Source organism: Mesoplodon bidens (assembly GCF_964165515.1).
Source record: "Mesoplodon bidens genome assembly, chromosome: X".
Taxonomy (NCBI): Eukaryota; Metazoa; Chordata; class Mammalia; order Artiodactyla; family Ziphiidae; genus Mesoplodon; species Mesoplodon bidens.
Window position 1 is genome coordinate 74031284 of NC_138163.1, and position 18994 is coordinate 74050277.

The following is an 18994-nucleotide window of genomic DNA, read 5'->3' on the forward strand; positions in this document are numbered from 1 at the left end:
ATGCCAGCATAATGAAATTCTAGGCACACTATGGTCAATGGCTGAACTCTGAGTGAGGAAATCAAAATCCTAAGAATCCAGCCCTAACCTTAAAAGGTGAACCTTCAAATCAATATTTCAATGTAAACAGTACATGCAGCTTAAACAGCATTTCTGGCCTCATCAGGTTCAGCTTCTATTAATTACTTTTTGGTCAGGGCTTGAGGTGTGAATATATTACGTGAGGGAAAGTAGGGAAGTAGACTGTTTACTATATGTATATCAATTACTCTACAAATCCTTTGATCACTTAAGATTTCAGTAACCAACTACTGAAAGTCGGTACTGTACTAAGAGTTAGGGGTTATATATTAATTAACGAAAGTTGCCCCAAACCTGTAGAAAACTACCTTGCCTACAGATATGCAATAATACATAAAAATCCATGGTTAACGTAAAATATTTTGACAGTATTTGAAGACACGATTGAAAATTATCTTATAGCAATGGGACAGATATGGCATGTGTTACACATTCAGAAGGGGAACAAATAAAATGCTTCATGTCTGCCATCAAATTCTTCCTGAAAATTTATCAGAATCAGGGGACGTTTTGAGAGCTGCTCTTTCTCTATAACAGTATGAGCCCTGCCCTCTGGACTGCTAAGTTCACAGCATTTTCATCTGGTACAAAAATCATTTTAAAGAGAAACAAGTGACAACGAAGTAGGGGCTCCTTTTCTTTCTCAGCACGCGATCCTTTAGCGGCTAGCCTCCTTTCGGTGGAAGAGAGGCAAAAAAAACAAAGCCTCCTCGGTGCCGGGAGGGAATCGAAGAAAGCAGCTGAATCAAGTTGGCTCCTCACATGTTCCTCACGACCACGCCAGAGGGAAAGGTCCTCAATAGGAAAGGGCCCGGTTGTCCTCACAGGAAGGGTACCACTCTGGAACTCGCCGAAGGGAACGTCACCACTGAGTTCTACGGTAGCTGCCAGAGAGTCTGCCATCAGTTAGCACCTCCCCTTCCTTCCGCGAGCGGTAGCTAGGTAACTGTCGGCTGTATTGGAGAGCTGAGGACTGGAGGATGCATTAGTGCCTCTGGCGGTGAACAACGAGCGCTGCAGGTCCCTCTCACAGTTTTTACCCTCCCCTCTCTCCACCCCCTTTGCCCCCGCCCACCCCTCCGCCACTTCGGCTCCTCCCTCCTCTTCTCTCTCTCCCTCTCCTTCCTCCTCCGCCTCCTCAGCTCTTGGGCTAGAATATCTATGGGTCGAAACGTGATGCGATGAATCCGAGAGAGACCGAAACTGGGACGAGGAGTGCGGCGGAAGCGGCGGGACTCCTGGGCATGGGGGCTTCACCACAATAGAGGCAGCATCCCCACCCGCCCCCGCCAGCCCCTCTGGAGTAAATCCCCCAAACCCCTTCGGGAAAAGGATGGCGGCGGCACCTACCCAGATCGAAGCCGGTGGGTAGCTGTGTCTGGGGGCTAAGAGGATGGGGGCTTAGCGCGACGGCTGTCAGTTTCTTTTGAAAAAGCTTCTATTTTTTCTTCTTTGCCTCCCTCTCAACCTCTTCCCCCCCCCACCTTCCTCAGAGCTGTATTACCTGATCGCTAGATTCTTGCAGTCCGGACCCTGCAACAAATCCGCTCAGGTGAGAAGGGGAAGGAGATCTGGGAGTCTTGGGGAATGGTCCCAGTGGGGAAATCGAGGCAGCGGGGTTTGCGGTTCCTCTGTGGGTGAGGGAAAGGCCGGCCTTGAGTAGCCCTGCCGTCAGCGGCTGGGTTCAGTTTGGGGAGGGAGGAATGGGTTGATGGCCCGAGCTGCCCTCATATCCGTGTTTCCCTTTTGCTCAGGTGCTAGTGCAGGAGCTCGAGGAGCATCAGGTACGCACCCCCTTCGGGAAGAGGTGGGGACGGTTGGGGTGAGACTGGAGGAAGGGCAAGTAAGGGGCGGAGGGCTAGGGCCGGGAGGAAGGCTTGGATCTGGGCACTCATAGCTGTTGTCACAGTGGTGAACCGGCTTCTTTCCTCAAAAGGGGCGGATATCGCTGGGGTCTTAACTCGCCCCCTCTTTATGCCTGTGGGAGGTGTTTTTTCAGGATTTCCTCCTCCTCGGCCTCCTTCCCCCCACACTCATCTAGCTCTGAGACAACAGCTATCAGGCCAACGGCAATAAAGACGCCAAAGGGTCGAGGACCCGGACCCAAACTGGGTCGGGTTGATGCGGAGCAGAGGCTTGGCCTTTATCGTTGCCCCCTCCCCCCTTTCTTTTCGCCGGCCCCCAGCTTATTCCGCGCCGCTTAGACTGGGAGGGGAGAGAGCACAGAAGAAGCTTCGAGGATCTGGTGAGTAAAGTTTTCATTTCAACTTAACCCAACTCTTTCTCCACTCCCTCCCCACCTTGTTCCCCCAACCCGCCCCCGACCCTTCAACCTACGCGGCTCTGGAGCTCAGTGCTGAGCCGAAGAACTGTCCCTTCCCCCCTCCCGGCGAGTCGGAGAAAGGGTACCTTGCCCTCCCCTTGGCCTCGTTTGTTTCCACCCGAAAACTTTGAAGAATGTGAACTGGTTATCAGAGATGCCGTATTGTGGATTATGAATATTTTACAAACATCGAGAAAGGCCCATTGTAGGGGGAAAAGGGAGAGAAACCAGGGGGTTATCTTGGGGCACGTACCAAGGACTGACGCTGGCCAATGACAGGGTTGGTAACAGCCCGGAGTTCCGGATTAGTGGAAGAAAACTGCTTTCTGGTTGGTCCTGGCTTGAAATACGGGAACAGAGGCCAGGCTGTTTTTTTTTTTTTTTTTTTTTTTCTTGGTCGGGGGCGGTGGGCCGCACGGCAGAGGTGGTTCAGGAGGGGAGTTGACGGACCAGGGACTAGGGAAAAACGACACAATTAAAAATAATAGCATCAAGCTAATTTCAAAATTTGCCGGGGGTTAGATAATCGACTACGGAATAAAAGCATAATCGTTGTATATCTCAGATTGTAGAAAATAGCTCATCAAATCATTATTAAATCGCGTTTATGCAGTTAACAGTTTCACTAAATAAGAACTGTGGATTATGAGCTTTTTGAGAATTGACGAAACACGATTTTGGATTTACAAGGAAACAACGATGGTCATATGTTAAAATAGAATATACTTTAGTAAAGGACCAAAAGCATTGGATTGACTGTTGTTTGTTCAGCAAATATAATTCATAGTGTAAATGCACCTTCTGTTCGGCATTGACACACACAAAAAGGTGATCCTTTTTATTTTTGGGAGGATGTTCCCTTGTGTTAGCCACTGGCACAGTCAGTTGGAAGGAAATGAAAGGAGAAAGGGGTGATGTTACTAAAATCTAAGTTCAGCTATCTTTCCTTCCAGTAAGATCCAAACAGAGGAAAGTCAGACAAAGTTAAAGAAAGTTGGAGGGGTATGGTAGACTCTAAATATAAATAAAATGATTTAAAATTTGCTTCCATCAGGAAATAAATTCAAAAGTAATTTAAACAATATTTAAATTACTTTGGTGTTCATTTGATATTTTTCTTTGTATTAAATTACAAGAATGAGGCCATGCTAATTATCACCAAATCTACTGACTAAATTTTTTTTTAGTTTTGCAAAGCACAGAAAATGGTATAATAATTATGATAAGGATAAACTCAACCATCTGTAATATTAATGGTAAAAAGTTCTCCGATGGATAAAAAATATTTTTGAAAAACTGCATGCATTACCAGTTTAATTTGTAGTCAGACTTTTTGTTGGACTGAAGTTCTTTCAAAAACGGGCAAAAACAACAGTGCTTGCCAGTATGTTTTAATACTTTATGACTAATGTGGTTTTGAAGATAGAGTTTTATACTGAGGTGTATTGACAATATTTTTGTTTATATTTATTTGTTTCTAAGTAGACCATTTTAAGCAAGTAACATTTTTTAAAAGGAAAAAGCTTTTTAAAAATTAACTTGACAGTGGCAAAATGTAAATGAACATCAAAATGATTAAAAATAGTCTCCTAACCACCCACATGCATACACACACACACACACACACACACACACAGAAAAAAAAAGAAAGCCCAGTTTACTAGACTTCCTTTCCTTATATTGTAAAGGCATATTTTCATGTAATTGTAATCAATGTCCACTTTATGCTTTATATTTTCTTAGGTAACACTTTCACATATACTTATCTATATTTGAATAGTCATTGTTATTTTAATGGCAAGGAAAGATTCGGTTGTTTTTAAGTTGCTGTGATTAGAACTCAATTGCTAGTTGAACATTTGGTTTACTTCCAGTTTTTCACTAATATCTTTGCATAGTTAAGTAGTCTTTCTGCTTTTTTCTTTCTTTTTCTTTTCTTTTTTTTTCAGTTGTTTTTCTGGGCTATATTTCTGAAGTGGAGTTATCAGGTCAAGGGACTCATCCATTTTTTAGCTTTTGCTATATATTATAAAATTATTGTCCAGAAGATTATCCTAATTTATAATGTAACCATCTAGATACTTAGAATGAATTTTTAAAATATTTAAAAATCTTTTGGTGGCTTTAATAGGTGAAAATAGTCCTCAATTGAGTTAATTGGTTCTTTTCCGCATTATTAGTGAGGCTTAAACTTTAACAAGTTATTTTTTTAATTGTCATTAATCCATTTGTATATCCCTACATATACTTGATTTTCACCTTTATCTTTCTAATTTATTATCTTTATAATTCCTTATACATTTTTAATTTTTATATACACAGAATTTCTTCTATTGTTTGACTGTTATCTATGGATTAGTGTTACCTGTTTTGTTTTTAATTTACTTTTTGTATTGTACATATAGGTTTTTATTTTTCCACCAGGATCCAATTTTTGTAGGGATATTACATTTTGATAATATGGTCTTATTTTTAGTCATATGTCTGTTCTCTACCTATAGATTTCTTTGTAAGGGAAGATGAGGCAGGGCTGAGAATTGAACAGAAGGAAAAGAAGTGGCTGAGAACTGAGTGTGCAGTGTTTGATTGCTAGATTCATCAGTCGTACTGTTGATAAAAAAATATTTCAAATCTGACTTGAGATTTTGAGTGGCTTCATTGTAGGAGAGATGGATTTTTTTCTTGGGGTAGGTTTGTTTTGTTTTGTTTTGTTGTGTTGGCCACACCAAGGGGCATGCAGGGTCTTAATTCCCCACCAGAGATTGAACCTGTGCCCCTGCAGTGGAAGCACAGAGTCCTAACTACTGGACCACCAGGGAAGTCCCGGGGTAGTATTTTTTAAAGTGCTATTAGAACAATGGATTTATACAGTGCGATCTTTGATTTAGCTACATGTTTTGGATTGAAATTTAGGGCAAAGTATTAATTAGTATAATTTTATAGCAGCACTTCAAACTGAAGATGTACTGGGATATACAAAGGAAAGAAGACACATGCATAATAAAGAGGTGAAGGACTATAAACAAGGATATCAAAATACTGAATTGAAGTTGCATAGTCATGTATACTACATACTTGAAACAAAAATCCTGCCTTTCTGTCCATATGTATATTTTCATTTGAATTGTCTATACTGCTTAACTTGATTTATCTAGAAGAATATTAAGATACTAAGTTAGATTTCTTCAACACTTCATTACTACTGTTACTATTGCATAGCCTAGAAATCCCTATTTTTTCTTTCTTAAATCTGATTTAGTGTTTTACTTATAATTTGGAACACACGGGAAGGTGCTTTTTTGTTAAAGCTGCTTGCAGCCAAGTATTGACATGCCAAGATCTGAAGTGCCTTTAAAAAAATGAGTCTGAACGTGAAATGTTTGTCAGTTTATGTTGAACTGTAACGTTTTTGATTATGACATTCAAAAAAATTCTAAATTAATTTTCAGAATTTTGTAATGATACAGGGAGAGATTTGAAGTCAGGGTGATTGTTTTTGAAGTTTGATCTGAGTATTTTTCTTTATTTCTGCTTGACTGTTATTTACAGCATAATAGAATTAGATTTGCTTCTTACATCTTAAGGTAGATAATATAAATAAATACAGATGTCCTTTCATTTGCGGTGACCCTGTTGAATTGTTGACTATTTTATTGCTTCCTCCTTGGAGCTTTATTGGGGATGACAAAACAGAGCAGTGAGGGGCGTGTGTGTGTGTGTGTGTGTGTGTAAACAAATGAACAGTTTTTGTTAATATACAAATTTTATATATTGGAATGGTGAGTTGGAAACATTTTTTAAAGGCATACTTTAAGATTTTTGAATCACTGTATGGGTACTCCTATCATAAGACTGAACCAAAGACATAATTATCTTTAGGTGTGGTATATATTTTTACATTTATTCAGCATTTTTCATCTGTAGACTTGAAAGCACCAGTTAGTGCTTACATTTGGAGTGACATAGATTTTATTACCTTCATTTTATATTCAAAAGACTTGAAGCAGTTTTCTGCTATTTAAAAAACTTTGGTCAAGATTGTATGTTCACCGCTGTCTTTAGAAATAGTACATCTATGGTGATATATGTCATTATAAGAATTTACATCTGCATTTAACATATTTGACTTTAAAAATGTTTTCACATTATCTCATTTGATCCTCACCAACTGCTTTAAAACACTGTATTTGAATTCCAGACATACCTGCATTTTTTTCTTACCTTACCCAGCTCTTGTTCTCTAGTTACTAGTAATAGCTTAAATTGTCTATTAGAACTGTAGAATGATCTTTGAGTGCTGGTAGCATGGTTATTGCATCTCTAAGTGTGGAAGCAATTTAAGCATGTGTGATTTATTAACTGTTATGTGGACACAGCCATAGTTAGGAGGAACAGAATGCATCATGGGAAACCAAAAAACATGCGCTGCTTGACTCCCGTGTGGATATAATGTTAACTGATAGGTATTATGGCAGGCAGCAGTCAGTGTCTGTAAACTGGTATTCCTCACTACTGATTGGCTTGAGCCACGTGTACGCTCTTTTCTTTCTTTTTTGTTTGTTTTACCTATTCATCTGGATTGATCACTGGCTTTTTTTTCCACAATTGGGCTCTAGAAACATACTTTCAATGATTAAAATCCTTTTGGAGATTTAGCACCAGTTCTAGGAAAACTGGTATCTCAGTACAAATAAGATGGTATTAAGGAAACGAAGAGAGCTGCTGTTAAAGAGTAAGAATTTGGATTGTGTGAATGTTTCTTATCAAATTTTGTCCAGAAAGCACCTTTGTGACATTTGAATATTAGTTTAGTTTGTGTGTTTTTGTTGAAGTTTTACTGATGTTGGTTATTGACTGATTAATAATTTTTTTTGTAGGGAGCAAAATAGTAATTTAAAGTTAACTTAGTGTTTGTGTCATATTTTAGAGATGCCTTTGTTTGACATTTCTCAAATAGGATTTTGTGGGTAGTAGAAAAGGCCATAAGATTTAGTCCAGGAGATAGTCATTACTCGCTGAGCCACCCCAGGCAAGTTACTTAACCTCTCAGAGATTCAGTTTCCTCATTTATAAAAGAAAAACCCCTGCCAGTTTTGCAAGGTTTTTGTGTGGACCAAATGAGTTAAATATGAAAGAATGCAAATGAGTTGGTTACTACATTTTACTACATTTTAAATATAGGACAGAGAGTTTGAATGGTTAGCATTAAAATCTGAAGATCTATGACCCCAGAATTTATGTTTTATTTGGTAATTGGCTAATTATCACCACCCAATTTTCCTAATATTTTTTATAAGGTAAGGGGCATATAAAATAGTACCATTAAAAAAGCATTTAGGGCTTCCCTGGTGGCGCAGTGGTTGAGAGTCCGCCTGCCGATGCAGGGGACACGGGTTCGTGCCCCGGTCCGGGAAGATCCCACATGCTGCGGAGCGGCTGGGCCCGTGAGCCATGGCCGCTGAGCCTGCGCGTCCGGAGCCTGTGCTCCGCAGCGGGAGAGGCAACAACAGTGAGAGGCCCGCGTACCGCAAAAAAAAAAAAAAAGAAAAAAAAAAAGCATTTAAAAAGTGTCAGAATTGAGCCCAAAATGAGTGTCTTTGAAGTACATCTGTGTTAAGCAAGGAATGATCACTAGGTGAAAATATATTTAGTGTTATTTGCATTTTTATGAATTACAGAAAAGTAATTCAATATGATACTGGTATAGTATTAACTCATTTTTAAGAAGTGGGAGGTATGTTTTTCCCATGTCTTGTTGCAGGGATCCTCAACCCTTCTGACTGATCTCTTCTTATCCTAATCTTATTTTCTATACATTATTGACAATTTATTTCTTGTGTTTTAAATTACCTTGTTGAAGATGTTTTCTTATGCCTTTTAGTATCTACCATGGTGATTTATAATTAGCTGGTTCTTAGTTATTACTTGTTCAATTTTCTTAACTTTTTAGAAGTGTTTTCTTTTTTTCTTTCTTTTTTTTTTAATAAGTCATGGATGTTTGTAGCTTTTTTAAATAATTAATTAATTAATTAATTTTTTGGCTGTGTTGGGTCTTCATTTCTGTGCGAGGGCTTTCTAGAGTTGCGGCAAGCGGGGGCCACTCTTCATCGCCGTGTGCGGGCCTCTCACTATTGTGGCCTCTCTTGTTGCGGAGCCCACGCTCCAGAGGCGCAGGCTTAGTAGTTGTGGCTCACGGGCCTAGTTGCTCTGAGGCATGTGGGATCTTCCCAGACCAGGGCTGGAACCCGTGTGCCCTGCATTGGCAGGCAGATTCTCAACAACTGCACTACCAGGGAAGCCCTTAGGAGTGTTTTCATGATATATATTTTTTAGGCTTACTAATCTGCTAGCTAGTATGGAGTTCTTTTTATTGGACCTTTCTCTACTGAGAAACTTCTAGACTGTGGGTGGGTCCCTTGTTCTTCTCTTGATATCATCTGACCTCAGGGTTATAGTACTTTTAGTGCTTTCTTGAGGCAGTATAAACCAGAGAATACTTGAGCCCTACGTGGATTGCTCTGCCTGTCTCATTCCTGAGGAAATCTTAAAACTAATAAAAATAAAAGTAAATGCTATGAACAATGATTAATATTTTCGAAAGAAAATGATAGGAAGTCTTAACACTTTGTAGCCCACCCTGTTAACCAGTGGTATTACTACAATGGAAAGGCCTGCTTTCTTTCCTTTGCTTCCCAGTTTTTCGTTTCTCCTCCTTCAATTTCAGCAAACATTAAAACTCAAATTTTAAATTATAAAGATAATATTGGATTATTGCAGACATTTATATTTTACTGAACAGTATCAAGCAGAAAATAAACTATTATTTTTTTATATTTTCTTTCATCTTTTTGGTATATGTGTGGGCATTTTTTTCCTTCAAAATCAGATACTCTGGATAGAATTTTTTATTTTTATTTTTTTTAACTTAATGTTGTGGAGGAGCATCTTAAACGTTGAGGAGATATATGTACTAGTCACTGTGCAAAGTGTGTTTACTGGATGGGGGTGCCTTTCTCTTTGCCTGGAATGTGTTTCCTTCCTTATGTCTGCCTTGTTAACTTTCACTTAGAATTCAGGTATGAAATTGGACAAGAACCCCTACCCCCAGGCTAAATTAGGTACTGTACATTGCTTCCTTAGTTCTATGTACTAAACCTCTGGGCGCTTGTAGATTTGATTTGTTTCTAGCTACTAGTTTGTTTCCCCCACTGGGATTATGGATTTTCTTAGGGCAGCAGTTTAATCTTTCCATTATATCCCTGTACTTCAAATGTCTGAATGAATGCATGCATGAGTGAATGATTTTGTTTTTGTTTTACAAATAATATGAGGTGGTTATCATTACTCCCTGTTTTGCAGATGAGGAAGCTCAGGCTCAGAGAGACTGAATAACTTTGCAGGTCATATAAGTAGGATCCTGGGGATGCTGGAAAAATTCAAATCTAAGACTTTTCTACTGTATCATACTGCCAGAAGGAGTAACAGCTAGTCAATTTTAGAGCCTGAGTAATCCAGGCTCTTAGACTTCAAAGTACTATGCTTATCTCTACTATACTTATATTGATATATTTAAAGCCTTGCTGTATTTTTCAAAATCTGTTTGTTTCCTGTCCCCAAATATCAAAAAGTCATGTGACTAACTTTATGGATGTTCATTTTCTATTCCTCCCCCAAAAAAATTTCAAACCTCAGATAAAATGTTTCATTTTACTTCTTCAGCATATGGTCTCAGTTTCATTCTTCATTTTACCTGTGTAGTGATTTTAGTTAGAAAACAAAACATACAATTTTATTTTCTTTGTTTTTTAGTTACTTGTCTGATCTTATTATTTCGAAAAGCCAAAGGAAGAATGCTATCATGGCTATCTGAAAATTAGTATTTCAAATGTAGCTCTTGGTGCAGTTCTGGCCCCCTGAGATTAGGTACCTTTTGTATTTTATTCAGTGCCCAGCTGGATTCCTTTTAACTAATTATGAGTAGTAGGATCATTTCAGTGAGCTCTCTGGTCTTCTCAGTTGTCATAATGATTCTCAAGTGTGGTAATTTCAGTTGTTAGATTTGCTCTTTAGGTCAGCCAGTGTTCCTATCAAGAAGGTTTATAATCTAGGCTTCGTTTAATTTCTTTCAGTTTATCAAATTTATAGTTTTAACTTTTTGCAGTCTGTGTTACTAATACAAATTTTCAAGGGGGAGAATATGAGAGTAGATGAGCCTTGTTTTAGTTGCTTAATTAATGATTCTGTGTTTTTAAATGATTACTGAGGAATTGATAAAAAATTTATATAACTAGCTGAAAATCAAACATCATTGTTTTTATAAAATGAAGTAGCCAGGGGGCCTAAGTTTAAGATATAAAGATATAAAGATATAATTCTGACAGATTTCTTTAAGAGGGTAATACTAAAAATTCATATCAGAGAACTCCCATTTTCTGGATTATATGTTACCATATATATATATATACACATATACATATATATATACATATACATATATATATATACATATACATATATATATATATATATATATTGCAAGTTTTAGGGTAGTTAGATTTGTGTAACAAATGAATAACTCTTGAGATGGTAATGAAATGAGGAAAAGAAAATTGATAAAAAAGAAAATGCCACTAAAGACATCAACTACCATTGTGTGTAAAGACTTATAACATTTACTTGGTGAAAAAGTAATGACTGATATCAGAAGCCCAGTTTATACAAGACAGTGTTGGGGGAAAAAAGGCACAAACTATTATAGATGTTAATATGCAGTATGTTAAGGCTTTTTTCTTTGAGATATATGTTTTTAGGAGTACTAACTATATTTGCATGTAGGCCTATTTAGGAATGCCCTATTGTGGAGAGAATGAATTACAAACTAGGATTTTAGGACATCAGTGTCTCTAGGTAACAAAAAAAAAGTCTTTAGATTGAATCATCACGTACTTTCACTTTAATATTACCTGTATATTTTAGTTCTATGTAGTTAATTGCTTGGAAAACAAAACTAGACATGTGTGAAATAACTGAAAGAATTTGCTTGATACTTTGTCCCAATCCAGAAGCTAAACCTTGTAGATGCAAATAATCAGGTTAAGTTGCCATTCTTTTTTTTTTTTCTTTTTAATCTTAGTTCCCTGACCAGAGGTTGAACCCGTGCCCCCTGCAGTGGAAGCATGGAGTCTTAATCACTGTGCCAGGGAAGTCCCATAAGTTGCCATTCTTCCTGACCATCATGACAGTTGCCAGGCCCCAGTGATTTTGGTAGATTAAAATTCGTTTTTGCAGGGACTTACGAAAGATAATTGGCAGGAAATAATTTTTTAAAATCACAATAGAATCATTTATTCTCAGATTCCTAAGTACATGTTGGATTGTAGTTCTTTGACCTGTGGTTCCTAAGAAAACAAAAAAGGCACCCTGATAGGAGGAAGCTTTTTCCTCTGTGAGTTCATATGATATTGCTTATAGGTAGACTTTGGTTTTTACTCATTCATTGATTCAGTGAACCAGTATTTATCAAGAACACACATAATCTCTTCTGGTGATCATTAGGGATGATTTACAAAATTATTCCTTTGTGTTATATTGTTTTTGACTTGGCGGTAATATATTGATATGTGTCCTATATGATGGTAGGTATATATATGTATATATATATATATATATATATATATATATATTTCTCTCTCTGTAGCACTTATAAAAATTGGCATTGTAACTGTAAGTAGATTTTAGGGCCTTTTGTCAAGATGAGAATGTAGATGTTCTTTTTATCTAAAGATTTTTAATGTTCTAGTTTACTCTTTACTGTTTTAATAATTAGGTATTTATGAAACACATCAGTAACTTTAACATTAGCTTAGATAAAAAATGAAAACCAGTTTCGTTGTTTTATTGTCTCATCCATATCTACATTTGTTAATCATCTTCAGAAATTTACTTGTGTTTTAAAAATGAGTTAATGTTAAAAAAATAAATAAAGCACTTGGAGGAAAAAAATGAGTTAATGTTGCAATGAATTTTGAGTACATAGCTTGTTTAGAACATGGTATTTAAAATAATCATTAATTTGATACTTTTTTGAAAACCAATTAACTTTTTTAGGAGAAAGAGTTCTGCTTTAATTAAGCAAATGTGCCCTGTTAATCCTAAAGGGACTTAAGTGAGAGTTTGGTGCAAGTATTACCTTTTGTTTGCATTCTTATCATTTATATAGAATCTAGATTCTCTGATTCTTGATCACTGCTGATCAAGTACTAGTAGAGTTTACCCATCATCTTTGTACTTCTTTGATTTTTAGGCATGCTCCTTTTTGCTGTTTTGTAATGCTTATTGCATTAGATTAACAGCTAAGCAAATGATTTAATCAAGGCACGAAAAAGTAAGTTAAACTGCCATGTCATTTATGTGTTATCATTTGTTTAAATGATGCTTACTTTTTGTAGCTGTTTCTTAAATTTGGTTGAAGTATTAAATATTTAAAATGTTATTTTCCTTGTTTTAAAATTGTACTTTTTTCCATGATGTTTGGTAATGGACTAGATTAATGTTTTTAAACCAAATTTGTTTTCCTGTATTTTACTTATGCTTTTTAGGTGGCAGCCAATGCACACATTCCTCCAGACTACCTCCTTAAAATTTGTGAGCGGATTGGTCCCTTACTAGATAAGGAGATCCCTCAGAGTGTTCCTGGGGTACAGACATTACTAGGTGTTGGTCGGCAGTCTCTGTTACGGGATGCCAAAGGTAAGATTTTTACAGTTTTTAGAGGAAAGAGTCAAGAGTAGTGTATTTTTATGTTAATTAAATGTCCCCATGCTTTTCTAAATACTAATTTTCTTTTAGTTTTTCTTATCTTGCCAACCTTGTTTCTATTTTCCTAGTGTACAAGTAAATTTTTAGAGGCCTAAATGGATCCCTTTTCTGTAAAACAGTGAATACTATAGAGGTAAAGACTATAAAATATCTTTGTAATCCTATGGAATAGAAATCTCAAAAGACTGCTGCTCTGATTAGTACAGTATAAATACATAAAATATTCTTTCATTACATTTTGATGTTCTTAATCTTTGAGTCTTGATATCATCCTAATCACATTGGGTACTTCATAACAGGTAAATAAAAATTATGATATGTAACTATGTTTATAATTAAAAATATTAAAAAAATCAATCCATCAGCATTCAGTAACAGTTTCTCTACTCCACTATTTTTCAGTCTTTTACAGATTTCTCCCAAAGTTTTACACGGAACCCCCATATGTAAATTATATAGATAGAATTTTCTGAACATAAAAATGTGAAATTAGGCGTTTAGGATGCCTTAGTGAATTAAATACTTCAGGTCTGGCAACCAATTTATTTCTATGTTTTGTTTTTTTACCATAATGTTTTAAAAATCCTAATTTACAAATATAAATAGTTACATAAATGATGTCAGTTTTTAAATATCTCATTTTATAATTTAAGGAAATTCTTCAATTCAGTTAATTTGAAACCTTTCAAGAGAGTACTAGAATATTTTTGTTTCAAATTTGAATTATTAGGAATATTTCATATTTGCTTGAATTTTTTGACATAAACATTAAAGATAAAAAACACAACTATTTTTACTCAATTATCATCTGATATGCAGTGTAACAACCTGTCATGGCACAGCTGGCAGGCGCTCCATAACATGAGCATACATGAAGTATAAATGTTTCTGAATTTTACCTGGCATACTTGTGCTGTATTCATTTCCTTGCTTATACAGTTTTATATGAGAAGATGTGTATAAGCCTAAAGATCAAGAAGGGGATGAATGTAAACTTAAAACCTTATTAATCCATGAGATATTTACATAAGATTCAAATATATGTATAATAAAAGCTTTGGTTCTATATCAGCATGAAAATAAAATATCCTGATGATAATATTAAGGCATTGGTGTTTACCTATCATAATATAGATTATAACACTTTTAAACATATGCATGTTATTTCTTATTGTGGTTTTAATAGTTAAAAATGTATTTCAATAAATAAAATTGAAAACAGATATTTGCCTCTGGGGTACAGTTAAAAGAAAACTGTTATATGCCTTGACTGACTTTTGAATCTTTTTGTATAGACTGTAAGAGTATACTATGGAATGGCTCTGCTTTTGCAGCTCTACATAGAGGCAGACCTCCAGAACTACCTGTAAATTATGTGAAACCTCCAAATGTGGGTGAGTAATGTCCATGTGAGTTATAAACATATTCTTAATTTGTTCCTTCCTGAACTCATTATACAGCCAAAAATACATACCAGAATTAAATTTGAAGTATAAACAAACTGCTTACATTCTTGAAGAGTTTCATGGTTGGTCCAGATTTTTTAAAGCATTTTTTTTTTTTTGTGATATGCGGGCCTCTCACTGTTGTAGCCTCTCCCGTTGCGGAGCACAGGCTCCAGACGCGCAGGCTCAGTGGCCATGGCTCACGGGCCCAGCTGCTTAGCGGCATGTGGGATCTTCCCGGACCAGGGCACGAACCCATGTCCCCTGCATCGGCAGGCGGACTCTAAACCACTGTGCCACCAGGGAAGCCCTAAAGCATTTTTATGTAAAGCAAATATAATCATGGTTTTGTAAAAGGTAACCTTTTTTAAAAATTCATTTTCTTTCTTTCCCTTCCCCTCCTCTCCTCTCCTCCTCCCCTTCCCCTCCTCCCCCTCCCCCGTCCCCTCGTCCTCCCCTCCTCCTTCTCTCCCTTCCCCTTCCCCTCCTTTCCACTCCTCGCCTGTCTTCCCTCCCTTTCTTTCTTTCTTTTCTCCTTCCTTCCTTCCTTTCTTTCTCTCTTTCTTCCTTCCTTCCTTCCTTTCTTCCTTTCTCCCTTTCTCTCCTTCTCTCCTCTCCTCTCCTTCTCTCTCTCTTTCTCTCCTTCTCTTTCTCTCCCTTTCTTTCTTTTTCTTTCTCCCTTTCTCTGCTTCTCTCTTTCTCTTCTTTCTTTCTTTCTTTCTTTCTCTTTTTCTTTCTTTCTTTCTTTCTTTCTTTCTTTCTTTCTTTCTTTCTTTCTTTCTTTCTTTCTTTCTTTCTTTCTTTCTTTCTTTCTTTCTTTCTTTCTTTCTTTCTTTCTTTCTTTCTTTCCTCTTAGCAGAAGCATTTCCTTTTTTATATATTTCAGGTGTTTTTTACCATATGGATGTCTAGTTACATATTTCTGTGCTGAGCTCAAAGATTTTACAGGGAACTATGTAAAGATAGATTTCAGAAGGAAGCAAAAGTACATTCTGCTTACAGCTGCTTGCCAAACTTATAATGATGTAATAAATTTTATGTCTTTATTAAAAGAAAAAAAATCACCCTTCCCACTTGTAGTTTACTGAAATTCACATGTCCCGTTCATATTATTCCTGGGTCATCTTTGGCCAGACCATTATGAAGAAATAATAGTAGTGGTTCCCAAGGAGATCTAGCTAACAAAACCATTTATACTAAAGTTAATTCTTGTGAAGAATGTAGAGAACCAGGCAGCTAGATGAGTAACTGCCACTCTTTTCCTATTTTCTCACTCTTCTGAAAAATCACATTATTTTATATAGTGCCTAGTGCCTAGAGAATATGCCTTAAATTCAAATTGAAAAATAAGATTAGTTTTTTTAAGGAGTACTATTTTATATAATTAGCTTATAGAACTTATTTACCCAAAGAGGTTAAATAAATTTAGACTAGAAATAATTTTTTAAAATATTTAGATGAAGTCATTGAGAAAGATTCATAAGTTTTATTAAGATAAATTGGATTCTTTGATATATATTGCTAACACTACTCTTCCATAGCATGGATATTACTGGAAAAAGTAGACTACTGGGTTGGGTCTAATTGGACATGGTGTTTTTACTGTTTTTTTTTTTTTTTTTTCATTTTCAGCGGCAGTTTGTTTACCATCCAGAATTTTCTGGTGTTCACTTTTCCCTTAAGCTTTATTCATAATTAATTTATTGAATTGAATTGAGATAGCTTTTATTTTTCATGCATTTATTTATGTTCAAAATATATAATAGTCTTAGTCGTACTATCAACATTGTTTATATGCTTTATACTTCCTTCAGTGGTCACATGTGAACCACTGAAGAGCAGCCTGTAGAGTATTAGGTTTTCAATATTTCTTTATTCTTTCTTTCCTTCTCTTTCTCTCTCTCTCTTTTTTTTTTTTTTTTTTTTTTTTTGCGATACGCGGGCCTCTCACTGTTGTGGCCTCTCCCGTTGCGGAGCACAGGCTCCGGATGCACAGGCTCAGCGGCCATGGCTCATGGGCCTAGCCGCTCCACGGCATGTGGGATCTTCCCGGACTGGGCACGAACCCATGTCCCCCTGCATTGGCAGGCGGACTCTCAATCACTGCATCACCAGGGAGGCCCTCTTTCTCTTTTTTTAAATATTTATTTATTTGGCTGCACCTGGTCTTAGTTGTGGCATGCGAGATCTTCTTTGCCTCTTGTGGGATATTTAGTTGTGGCATGTGGGATCTAGTTCCCTGACTAGGGATTGAACCCAGGCCCCCTGCATTGCGAGCATGGAGTCTTAACCACTGGATCACCAGGGAAGTCCCTCTTTTCTTCTCTTTTAAAAAATTCTTTCTACTGTGCATATACATTCAAACTTCTGTTGGTTTTGTACAGTAAATGCTTCACATTCTGACTTAATTATTTGTTATTCATAATGATAATTGCTTAGGAATTTTAGTGTCCCTGTCACTGATGCTTTCACTTTCTTAAATCTGCCATGTTATTTGAGGATGAGCTATTGAAATAGAGATAACTCAATCATGATGTATTTTCATGTAGTATATACTAGTCAGGATACTTAAGTTCAACATATTTAGAATTCAGAACCTGATAAAAATTCAGGGGAGTTGACTATGGAAGTAAACAAGATGAGTAGAAAATCTTTTAAAATTTGTTATTTGAGACAGTTTTCTCATTGTGGGGTACAGTTTTCCATAGCTACTTTAAAATCAATTTTATAGTTTCCTTGTATAAATAAAACTTAATCATGAAGGTAAGTCTTGAAGGTTTTATCAAAGAATCTTAGCACTAGAAAGAACTTTTAGCAACACTGTTTCTTGATAAAAGGGTTCCTTGGTCAAGTAAATGTGGGAAACACTGAGTTTAAAAAAATACAGAAACAAATGAATGCATGTAGGACTGCTCAGATCCTTTCATATGCTGAAATGCATTGTGAATCACCTTAAGGGCAGCATTATCTAAGTAAATTGACAGTTGAAATCCTTTTCCCAGAACACCTGTAACATTCTGAAAGTTTCCTGGGAACAGATTTGGGAAACTGGGTTGCAAACCCCTGTTTAGAGAAGAAAAATCCAAAGCCCAGAGAAGTATGTGACTGGCATACGTTACACTGCTTGCCTTCCAGTCTATTTCTAAACCATTTCATGGGGAATTCCCTGGTGGTCCAATGGTTAGGACTCCACATTCTCACTGCCGAGAGAGCCCAGGTTCAATCCCTGGTTGGGGAACTAAAATCCCACAAGCTGTGTGGGGTGGCCAAAGGGAAAAAAAAAAAACATTTCATGGTCAGATGTTACCAATACTTCCTTTTATAAAAGATCTACACTTAGAACTCAAAAGATAAAGGATTAGCCACATTACTTTTATTTTTTAAGTCATATATTATGGTGTATGTATGATTTACATAAAAAGGTTCTCCCCCCATTTTTTTTGACCACACCGCATGACTTGTGGGATCTTAGTTCCCCCAACAGGGATCGAACCTGTCCTGGCAGTGAAATCCCTGAGTCCTAACCACTGGACCACCAGGGAATTCCCAAGTTCTGCCTTTTTAAGTGTGCAGTTCAATGAGTTTTGACAAATGAATACATTTGTATAACCATCACCAACACAATAAAAATATGGAACATTTTTATCACCCCTTAAATTCATTTCATGCCTCATTGCAGTCAATCCCCTCTTCCTCAATCCCTGGAAACCACTCATCTATCACTGTACTTTTGCCTTATATAGAATGTCATCTAAACGAAATTATGTAGTATGTAGCCTTTTGTGTCTGTTTGATTTCACTTAGACCTAATTCTTTTTTTATTCATGCATATCATTTCACCAAGTTGTATTCTGTTGTATAGATACACTGGATTCTGTTTGTCCATTCATCTATTGATGGACATTTGGGTTGTTCCAAATTTTGGCTATTATAAATAAAGACCTATAAATATTCTTGTACAGGTTGTTGCATGAACATCTGTTTTCATTTCTCTGGGTGAATAGCTAGGTAGTGGATTGTTGGATCATATGGTAAGTGCAGGTTTAACTTTAAGACACTATCAAATTATTTCAAAAGTAGCTATCGCATTTTGTATTCCTACTAGCAATGTATAATTTTAGAATTAGCTTCTCAATTTCTATAAAAAGAAGCAACTGAGATTTTGTTTGGGATTACATTGAATTTGTAGATCAATTTGGGGAAAATTCACATCTTAACATTGAGCCTTTCATTCCAGGAACATAGTATAATTCTCCGTTTATTTAGGTCTTTTTAAATTTCTCACAGCAATGTTTTGTGAAATTTTTCCCTAAGGGTTTCTGATGCT

At 36.5% G+C, this 18994-nt stretch overlaps 1 protein-coding gene across 2 annotated transcripts in view; it reads left to right on the forward strand.

The window, feature by feature from the left end:
* Positions 1-1224: 1224 nt before the first annotated feature.
* Positions 1225-18994, forward strand: part of BRWD3 (bromodomain and WD repeat domain containing 3) — a 121453-nt gene continuing 103683 nt past the window's right edge. For both annotated transcript variants that reach the window (XM_081223299.1, XM_081223300.1), the window contains exons 1-6: positions 1225-1445; positions 1575-1633; positions 1836-1865; positions 2267-2326; positions 13003-13153; positions 14518-14616. In XM_081223299.1, coding sequence (XP_081079425.1) covers positions 1415-1445; positions 1575-1633; positions 1836-1865; positions 2267-2326; positions 13003-13153; positions 14518-14616 — 430 coding nt within the window. In that variant the 5' untranslated portion in view covers positions 1225-1414. The remainder of the gene's footprint in view (positions 1446-1574; positions 1634-1835; positions 1866-2266; positions 2327-13002; positions 13154-14517; positions 14617-18994) is intronic.